Source organism: Mesoplodon densirostris, chromosome X (genome assembly GCF_025265405.1).
Source record: "Mesoplodon densirostris isolate mMesDen1 chromosome X, mMesDen1 primary haplotype, whole genome shotgun sequence".
NCBI classification, from domain to species: Eukaryota; Metazoa; Chordata; class Mammalia; order Artiodactyla; family Ziphiidae; genus Mesoplodon; species Mesoplodon densirostris.
In genome coordinates, this window is record NC_082681.1 from 2,242,183 (window position 1) to 2,252,597 (window position 10,415).

Below are 10,415 nucleotides of genomic sequence, written 5' to 3' on the forward strand. Positions count from 1 at the left end.
AAAAGAGAGATCTGGTGGACATCACCTTAACTAAGGGTCAAACTCTGGAGGAATCGGCATCATGTGTCCTCTGATGTGATATGGTGGGAAAGACACATCACCTAGTTAATATTCTCACTAATGATGCTGAACTGAAATCTAATAATAAGAAAACAGTCACACAAATTTAGAATGTGTGACATTCTACAACACAATGGTCCTAGACTTTTTAAAATGTCAACACCATGAAGGACAAAAAAAGACCAGAGACTAGGAGTCTGTTGTAGATTAAAGGAGATTTAAGTGTTCCTTGTATTATTCTTTCAGTTTCTTGAGGGAAAAGATCAAGGAATAAGTCTAACAGAAGATGTACAAGCCTCCAAAGTATGCCACTAATATCTATCCAAGAATCTCTTTTGTTTCCCGAAAGTTTTATCAAACACACAAACTTTAACAAATGTTTATAGTATATTTGCTATGTATATACTATATATATTGTACGTGTGGAAGGTCAGTGACCAAGGTCTCTGCTGTCATGGAACCGACATTTGGTGGTGAAAACAAAGGAAATGGTCAATAAGCAGGTAAACAGATAAATGAGAAGATTCTGAATGGTGTAAAGGAAATGAACAAGAGGAGCTTTAGAGTCAACAAGAGTCCTGTTTCAGAGATAACATTTAAACTGAGACCCAAAGGCTTGGCAGGTTGAAGTATTTGGGAGGAAAATATCATGATGTTTACAACTTCCTTGAATTAGTTGGGAAAGTGGGTGAGAAGATTCCAGAGGGAAGCCATAGCTGGAAGCATGGCCTCCACAGGAGGTTAGCAAGGGTGCTCCTAGTTCTAGATGTCACAACCACTTTCCCAGGTACAGAGGCAGGGGACCGAGTCATCCAGTCACCTCCCAGGGTTCAATCCTGGACTACCGGAAGCGTGGATCCCTCAACTGGAAGTGAAAAAAAGCGTGGGTGCTGGGCGATGGGCATTGGGGTGGGTGCCCATGAGGGGGCGGAGCTTAGGGAGAGTTACAGACCAAGCAGGAGGCCAATGGACTTGGGGAGCCTCTTGGGCTGTGTGTGTGTAAACATTATAACTCTTTTCCTGTCAACCAACAAATGCTCTCTCTCCTCTTTCAGATTTTTCGGGGAAATCAAGACTCCTTCACACCCGTGGTGAATGCTCTAGACCCCCCGCTGTTTACCCGCTTCCTTCGAATTCACCCGCAGAGCTGGGCGCACCACATCGCCCTGAGGCTGGAGCTTCTGGGCTGCGAGGCGCAGCAGCAGTACTGAGGCCCGGTCCTTCCTTCCTGGCCCTGGGCCCTTTCCTGATTCGGGTCCAGCATCCCTCTGAGCCCGCCCTCTGGGTCACTTCCTGCCCCACGCTGCCCACGGTGCCATCATTTTTCTATGTATTTCAACTCCTCAGTCCCGGCAGATATGCCCTGAAGCCTCTCAAATCAATCGTCATGTGTCCTGCGTTCTCTGGGGCTGTTGCATCCAATTTACCTCTTGCACATTTGCTGCGGCCGCTCCCAGGTTGGTCCTTCCTTCCAAGGTAATCAGGCAAAAAGCAATGAGGAAACTCAGCTGGAAAGCATTCTCCTCCGGACACGGCCACCACTTCCTCCTCTGTGGTGACCAAGAAAGGTCATGATCATACTAGGCTTCTAAAGGACATATTTTTAATATTTCCACAGAAAAATGAGGAAAATCCATGGCTCTCTGGGATAGGAGATACAACATTGTAATTCTAATCATGCACTCATTTTACTCCCTCCTCAGCTAATTTCCTGCTGAAATGACACAACAAAATGTGCCAGGAAATTCTGTACCCTAACTGCCCAAGAGGAACCCCCACCTCGCCCCATCCCTGACAGATAAGGTTGGGAATGGTTTACTGTCCTGTAAAAGTCCATTAAGGTTAGAGGTTAATTTACAGAAATCAATAAGGTGATATGGTTTGACTCCCTGTAAAAGGTTAACCACTTTTATGTCTAACTTAATCATCTTGTTTTGGCATTCTTTTCCCATTGACCACATACATCTTTATTTTTCAAATGCTCTTGGAACCAGCTCTTTTGTCTTCCCACTGGTTTCCTCAATAACCAGTTAAACAAAACATTGATGTGTGAAAACAAATGCCTTTGAGAGTTGTGCTTTTATACTGGAAATAAAAATGTGAACAATGAAATTTTATAATTTATGAGGTGAAGCTAAAATTAAAAAAATTAGAAATGGAGCCTTGATCCAGTAGCAGAGAGAGAGATTATTAACCTTGACATCCATTAGCACTAGAAGGAGTAAACGCAGTAGTCTGGGCTCTGGCCCATCCCACAAACCCCCCTTTTATAAGTTTTCTAGAGCTTGTGACCAACCAGAATCCAGGAGAGGCTGCAGCAGAATGTAGTGAACCTAATGTGAGAAATGCTGTACTTGCATCGCCCAGATCTCCTGGGATCCCTTTTATGAGTTCAGTGTTTGCAATCATACTCCAGCTGATTTGGCTAATGGGGGACCTGTACTCGGAAACCTGCAAGACCCTGATGAAGATGACACAGATGGACAAATATACTGTGTTCATGGATTGGAAAAATTAATATTGTTAAAATGAAAATGCTACCCAAGGCAATCTACAGATTTAATGCAATCTTTATCAAAACACCAATGGCATTTTTCCAGAACCAGAACAAACAATTCTAAAATTTATATGGAAATACAAAAGATCCTGAACAGCCAAAACATCTTGAGAAGCAAGAACTAGAGGAATCATGCTCCCTGACTTCAGACTGTATTACAAAGCTACAGTCATCAAAACAGTATGGTAATGGCTCAAATACAGACAAAAACAGACAGATAAACCAATGGAACAGGATACAGAGCCCAGAAATAAACCCACACACCTATGGTCAATTAATCTACGACAAAGGAGACAAGAATATACAATGAAGAAAAGACAGTCTCTTCAATAAGTGGTGCTGGGAAAACTGGACAGTTACATGTAAAAGAATGAAATTAGAACATTTCCTCATACCATATACAAAAATAAACTCAAAGTGGTATAATTATTTTGGAAAACAATCTGGCATTATCTACAAAAGTTGAGCATAAAGATAGCCTGTGGCAATTCTGTTGGGTAATGACCTAGACCCAGAACTACCATGTGGACCAAGAGACAGGGCAGCACTACCCATAACACTTCCAAACTGGAAACAACCCTTATTGCATATATTTCCTAGTGGCTCACTTTAATTGCAGTAGAGTGATCCATTATATAATATATATCACAATTTATTTATCCATTGCTTTTCTGACTGATTCATTTATGCCAGTTCTTCTATGGAGCTGATCATCCTTTTAAAAAAATTGATTTGTAAGAGTTCCTTGTATGTTAAGGACATTAACCTATTATCTGTCATATATGTTGTGGAATTTTTCACCTAATTTGTCATTAATCTTTTATCTTTCTTTACAATGTTTTGCTGTATGAAAGCTTTACATTTTTATGCAATAAATTTATCATTATTTTCACCTATGGCTTTGGGGTTTTGTTTAGTCCTTTATCCATCTAGAATTTATTTTTGTGTGTATGGCTCTCACTTCAGTCAGTGCATCCGAATGAATAGCCAGTCATCACATTAAACCATCTCTTTTTCCCCACTGAAATGAAATGCCACCTTTATCATCTATTAAAATCCCATACATACACTATTTGAAGGTGCAGTAGATACCATGTGGCAAACAAAATATCTTAGAAATCTTCAAGCCCAAGAGGATACGGCTACCATGAGGATGCGTTTCAGCATCAACATAAATGTTTATGCATAGACAGAAGAAAACGTCTGTATGCTTAGCTGTCAAATAGAGGGAGACTGGGGGCGGGTCAAATGCAGTAGATGATATAATGAGGAGTAGAATTCTATCTGGAACTTCAGAAACCTTAAAGGAAGACTCTGGCCAGCTTCTTCTGAAGACGGAGGCCTGATTCACTGGCTTCTTTGCCACCTTACCTGACACAGGTCTCAACAGTGGATGAGAGTGTCAGTTTTAAATGTCTTAAGTAATAGAAAGCTCAAATAAGAGTTTATTTTTCTCAGACCTAGTAGTTGAGAGGTGGGCAGATAGAGGTGTTGGTTTAGTGGCTTAAAATTGTCAGAGCCAGAATAGATGTCATTTTCTTGGCCTTTTCCTTGTGTCCATTGCCTGATGGTCACAGGATGGCTCCTCCAACCCCAGGTAACACTTAAAGAATGTTCAAGGCAGCACAAAGGGAAAATGGTGGCGCCATTTCTTTTATCAAGACAGCAGAAAGTCTTCCTGGAAGCCACCCATCGGAACTCCATTATGCTTCAGTGTCTAAAACTATGTCCCACAGCCATTGCTAGCAGCAAGGCTGGCTGGGAGAAGGCGGATTCCGCTTTTCTAGCCTCTCTGGTTGTATGTAATAAGTGAAGAGGGGGTGGTGATGACAGGCAATGAACAATATCTGCCCAAATTCACCACACATTCATTCATTCAAAAAATATTTATTGAGCACCTGAACAGCCTATGTGAACAAAAGAGAGAGGAACACGTGTGGCTTGTTCCAGAGGAAATGAGGCTGAGGTGGAGTGATCAAGAGTAGATAATAGGACATGAGGTCAGGGAAGTCAGTAGGACACTACCTGACTTACAACAAAGTGAGATCTCTTTGGCTGTTCAGTGGCAGCAAGCAGGAAGCTACGAACTCCTGTGACTGCAAAACTTCTGGGCCCCTGCCACCCCCATGATGGACTGTGCCCCCTTATCCACTGAAATTCATACCTGGTTAACCATTTATACTGCTTATTTGCTGATTCAGTAATAAACCCAACTCAAAACAAAACAAAGCGAAAAGGATGTGGGACTGAAAAAGTGGAGTCAAAGATGACACCACAGGGCTTGGCCTGAACAACTTAAAGAGTTTCCACTAATTGAGCTGGAAAAGCCCAAAGGGGGATGTGGTTTAGGAGGGGATGTCAGGTAGCTGACCCGATGGAGCACAGTCAATTTGTCTTGTGTTGTTTTGTTTCTTGAAGGCGGGATGGTTTTTGCTTTGGAAACGGACTGTGTTCAGGATTCAACAGTGTCAGTAAGTGAATTTTTCTTGTGTTCATAATAGCTTTAGTTTTGCAATAAAATCTAAACCACCATTTTCTGACTTTTCAGACAGAGCTGCCTTGGGACGAGCCAAGGAAAAAGCCATCTCCCCTCGGTGCAGGCCCTTGGGAGAGCCCATGGAAGCCCCGAAGCTGCTGAGCATTGGATTTCTGCTGTGCTCTCTGACTTGCCTCTTGTTGGAAACTGTCACTTTGTCTCTGGAACCTTTATCTGCCTTCGGAATACAAGACCAGGATGGATTGGAACCGTGCTCAAGGCGTGTGTCTGCTGTTACGATGAACGTTCCTGTCTTCATAGGACGTTAAGATTCCTGTCTCAGGTCAGGAAAGAGCGATTCTGTATTTAAAAATAATGTTCGCAGGCAAGCAAAGTATTTCTGGTTTGGTTCAACAAACATGAACCCACTAAGCCAAAGCCATAGGTGTCAACCTTCCGTGAAATATGACAAATACTCCCTGAGGACAAAGGGATAATTAAAGTTGTTTGAGGGAGGGGTCAAGAAGGACTTCAGAAAGGAAGCGAAATTTAAGCTAAAGCTGATGAGCCACTGACCCATGGCTTAGGTGCTCCCCAAGCCCAGCGTGGTGCTGAGTTCCTTCGCATCTCTAGAAAGGGTATCGTTGTGAGTGGTGACCCCTCCTGACTTCACGCCACAGACACTTGTGTTTGCCCTACCTCTTCCCCTGACCAGCAGACCCTGAACCTCCTCTGCCAGCCGCCCCGGCCTCCTCGTCCTCTTGTGCCACTGGGGCAGGCGGCCACCTCCTTTCTCCTCACGGGACACTCAGGGCCCTCAGCCTCCCGAACACCCTCTAGGCAACAGCATGGTTAAGCCGTGCTCCTCGCTCCCAGTGTACCCCATTGATTCACAGAGACCTCCTAACAACCTTTAAGCGACCTGGGGCAGAGATTGTTGCTCCTATTTCACATACAAGGAGGAAAAGATGATATCCATCTGAGGATACCTTTTTTTCCCCAAAAGCGTATTCCTTTAATCTCTTAGCACAGCAAAGTTGTTAGGAATATGGGCCCTGGGCAACTATAAGAACCTGAGATCTGGGACAACTATTTGAACTTGAACCAGGTTTCAGATCCCAGCTTCATCACTTACTCGGGCTCTCTTCAGGGACTGTCTATGCTCTTCCTGCAGAAACTTCCAGGTCCTGGCTGAGCAACTTCAGTGATTACCTGTGGGATCTCATCAGGAGCTCCATCCCTACAGCTGCCATTTTCGCTTTTCTGATCATTTCAGCAATCATGGGGACCCTCTGTTGCCTCACATAAGCTACTGGGGGGAGGAGGGGGGAACCGAGGGAGAGGCAGGAGTGGCCAAGTTCCACAGCAGCCTGCGCATCTGTAACTAAGGGAAAGTTTTGAGGAAGGTGACTGTGGGAACACCACTCTGAAAGTCCGTGTGTCCCCCTTTGAAAAAGTCTCCTGCACGTTCTCTCTTTTTCTCCAACTACTCCCTACGTTTCCAACCACTGACACGTAACATTTAAAGACCAGTGTTTGCAACTGATCTTTTTTTTCTTATACTAACTTCATTAACTCCTAATTACCCTTCCCTTTAGTTTAGGAACTATACATGGAAAACATATGATTAACTTTTCAACTGCTTGAAAATTTGCCAAAATATTTATTATTAAATCATATGAAGCCAAAGAGATTCCTGAAATAGCTAACAAAATACTTAAGCTTAGCTAGAAAAGCCTGAATTTCATTAATTCAATCAGTATTTACTAAGACATGACCACTTGCCTGTCTCTGTCCTGATTACTAGAGACAGAGAAATAAGACAACTGAATAATTACAACCCGGTGGCTCAGGGCTGTTCAAACTGTGTAATCTAATAAAGTGGCTGAGGTCAAAGATCAGGTGAAGGGTGTGGCATCCCCACCTAAGGCTCCTGATAACCTCAAAACGACCACAGATCAAGAACCATGTCTAGGAAACAAACTTGGATATGGTTCCTGGCACCTAGAACTGACAGGAGCCAAACAGAACTAAATGAGCTATTCATTGTTTGAGCCATACAGCAGTATTCGGACCTCAGATTGGCCATGAGAAGGACACTTACTTCAGGCACAGCCACAGAGAATAGTGGACTGGGGGAGCGTCCTGGAGGATGGGCCACAGGCCAGGGAGCTCCCCCTTATAGGAGGAAGAGCTGGGCCTGATCAATGTCTGACCAGCAGGATTCCAGAATGACTACAGAGCAGGGACTGCTGTAGGGCTCCCGGTCTTCCTCTTTTCAAAGGGGAGGGTTTAGGGCGGTTGCCCTCTTCCTGCACCATCACTGTATGGGGCAGGAGTGGGGGGTGGAAGCTGTAGATCAGGGGCACATGGTCTATGTTGGTTCAAAGCTCTCTTAACCAAGAAGAGCCACACCCAGACTTGAGAGAATCAGATACTCTGGAAGCAGACTGTGTGGCGCGAGTGTGGTGTGCAGGGTATTATCAGGGGCAGGAAGGGAGAAGCTGAACCGCCTTGCAAGCCCAGCAAGGCCTCGGGTGACCCCCTTCAGAGTTGTCCCTCCCCCGCCGCAGGAAGTACAGGCTCTGTGTTCACCAACCCTGTTCCTTCTTCCCAATCACAGAGGAAGACTGCATTTCACAACTAAAGAAGCCAGGACTCAAGTCAACATACATTTGATGTGCTATCTTTTAAATCACTGTTGCTCAAACTCTGGCCAGCAGGCCGGCTGCATCAGAAACATCTGAGGCTTTGCTGAAACACGCACACACAGAGGGACTTCTGTGAAGGCAGGCAGGCAACATGCCGAGAGAAATATTTCCTTCTTTGAAGTAAATGGCTCAGCCTGGGGAGAAAAACCAGTAAACCCTTGCTGGGAACAAGCAAGGACAGTAAGAGCAAAACAAAAGAAGACGGATGACAAAATATAAAAGGATCCAAAAAGCTGGCACTATTAAAGAGAGGTAAACAAAGACCTTAGTGAAAGTAAGATTAGAGAAAAAAATGATAGATGCAGGAGACATAATTAATTTTTGGTAGAAAACAACCGAAATAATTCAACAGAAGAAAACACTTCAAGGCATAATTTTTTAAAATATTGCAAAATTAAAGGAAGGTTTGAGTCTCTAGTCATACGGGGTGCATCAAGTCCCAGGAAAAATTGGCACTTGGGACTGGGCACATACTAGATGCCAAATAATACTTGATTTTTTATGAATACATTTCACAGTCAGGATTGCAAACAGTTTCCCTGTGCCTCTTTATTCACCCTCTATAACCATTAGCGGTGGCTGTAAAGAAGGCTTAGGCTAGCTGCTTGCTACCTGAGGAAATCAGCATGGAAGCCTGGCTAACCTCTCAGGGCCCCGGCAAGTACGCAAAAACACACGTATTCAATCTAACGAATTTTTAGTACAGTTGATACTAGTGAAAAAAATAGAACCAACTTAAATGATTCTTGGCTGGTTAAAGAAAGCCGTGAACATTCATACAATGAGTACTATACAGTCACCAAAACGTTGCTGTAGAAGGGTAGTTACATGGAATCAGATTCATGAAATATTGTTGAGTGGAAAAAAGCAGATTATAACAGAGGATATACAATTTCACCCAATTTGTTGTGAAAAACTATACGTACAGGGAAAAAAACGTTTAAGGACCTGACGAAAGATTTAGACATTGGTCATCTCCCTGTGATAGTGAATAGGTGACTTTAATTATCACGATTGTTGCTGTTATGTAGTTTCATGTTTATGTTTGTCTGTCTGCACTTTCCAATCTTTCCGCAACAAAATGTATTGTTTAATTAGTAAGTTTTTTAAGAGAAATTTTAAAAACAAAAGAAGAAAAACTATCTGATCACACTCCAATACCACACTCTTACTCTTACTTTCTCAAGTCATGAAAGCATTTTTGCAATATGAAATTACTTGGTTCATGATAAGAAAAGAAGCTGTCCAAAATCCTATCTTGGAAAAGGTGATGTAACTACAAAGTAGCTCTGTGCAGACCAAGACAGTGTACTGGAATTTAAACTCAGTTCAGCAGTCATTTTCTCTTCCTCTCCCAGTATCCTCATAGGTGAACCAGTCCAATGAAGTACTAGAAGATTCCAAGAGAGTGCAGAGTGTGCTATTTGTGTGCATTGAGGAAGTATGTATCAGGTAAAATTAAATTGTCTTCCATCTTAAACTACCTTTGCTTTTATTTTCTCCTTTAAAACATGCAATTGAAAAAGTGATAGTAGACTTATTACTGTTTTAATTATAAAATAATACATACTTATTGCAAAAAATTCATAAAATATAGAAAGAAGAAAAAGTACCCATCATTCTAGCACCCAAAAATAAACATTGTTTACATCTTGGTGTATCTCCTTTCAAACTTTTTTCTATGCTTATACTACCAGTTTCCTAAAATTTGTTCTCCAAAACAATAGTTCTGTTTTAATAAACATTATGACAGGGCTTCCCTGGTGGCGCAGTGGTTGGGAGTCTGCCTGCCGAAGCAGGGGATGTGGGTTTGTGCCCCGGTCCGGGAGGATCCCACATGCCGCGGAGCAGCTGGGCCCGTGAGCCATGGCCGCTGAGCCTGTGCGTCCGGAGCCTGTGCTCCGCAACGGGAGAGGCCACAACAGTGAGAGGCCCGCATACAGAAAAACAAACAAACAAAAAAAAACGTTATGACACAATAGGGCTTTGCGGCCAATTAAGTTGGAGAGATGCTGAATTAAACAAATTTAAACATATTTCCTTCACTGTATGACATATCGTGGCTATCTTTCCATATCAGGAAGTGTTGCATAGTATTCCTTGCAGTGGATTCAACAGAAGTCGTTTAACCACCCCCCATATAATAATAATTTAGGGTGTTTGTACTTGTTCACTATTACAAATGTAATGCAGGTGATAGTTTTACACATTATTAATTTGCTTTCCCCTTTGCTGTTCTGAGTTGGAAATCATTCACTCCGTGGGCACTATTGAACACCTCCTGTTCTGGGCAGGTAACAAAACAAACACCAAGCCTGGCTCTGGTGGAGGCTTGGGCCAGGGGCTGGGATGAGAGTAAGGCCTGGTGGGCCTCAGAAAGCATCTGGGCTCTACTGGGAGCCAACAGAAAGCAGGGAGCAGAGAAGGGACGTCATTTGATGGATGTTTTTAAAGGATCATCTCAGGTCATTCGTGGTCATTCTGACCATGTTGAGAAGGTCAGAAGCAGGGAGACCAGCTGGGAGGTTTACCGAAATTCAGGTGAGAGAGTTTCGTTGGGACCAGGGTGGGAATCAGTGGAGTTGCAGGAAGAGTCGGAATCCAGACAGAG

General features: G+C 43.2%; 2 protein-coding genes across 2 annotated transcripts in view; both read left to right on the forward strand.

Annotated features, from left to right (window-relative positions):
- The window catches only part of F8 (coagulation factor VIII), a 112,998-nt gene extending 109,700 nt beyond the window's left edge, over window positions 1–3,298 (forward strand). The window contains exon 26 of the mRNA XM_060086856.1: window positions 1,116–3,298. Within this exon, the coding sequence (XP_059942839.1) occupies window positions 1,116–1,271 (156 nt within the window). The 3' untranslated portion in view covers window positions 1,272–3,298. The remainder of the gene's footprint in view (window positions 1–1,115) is intronic.
- Window positions 3,299–5,233: 1,935 nt separating this feature from the next.
- SMIM9 (small integral membrane protein 9) lies at window positions 5,234–6,401 on the forward strand. Its single transcript, XM_060087920.1, has 2 exons — window positions 5,234–5,375; window positions 6,268–6,401. Exons 1-2 carry the CDS (start codon window positions 5,234–5,236, stop codon window positions 6,399–6,401), a joined length of 276 nt encoding a protein of 91 aa, XP_059943903.1.
- Window positions 6,402–10,415: the final 4,014 nt, after the last annotated feature.

Bases quoted from the DNA above. Each gene is read 5' to 3' on its own strand.
- SMIM9 (XM_060087920.1), top strand. From the start codon at position 5,234: ATGGAAGCCCCGAAGCTGCTGAGCATTGGATTTCTGCTGTGCTCTCTG. The intron at 5,376-6,267 runs GTGTGTCTGCTG...CTCTTCCTGCAG, and splicing joins ATTGGAACCGTGCTCAAGGC to AAACTTCCAGGTCCTGGCTG.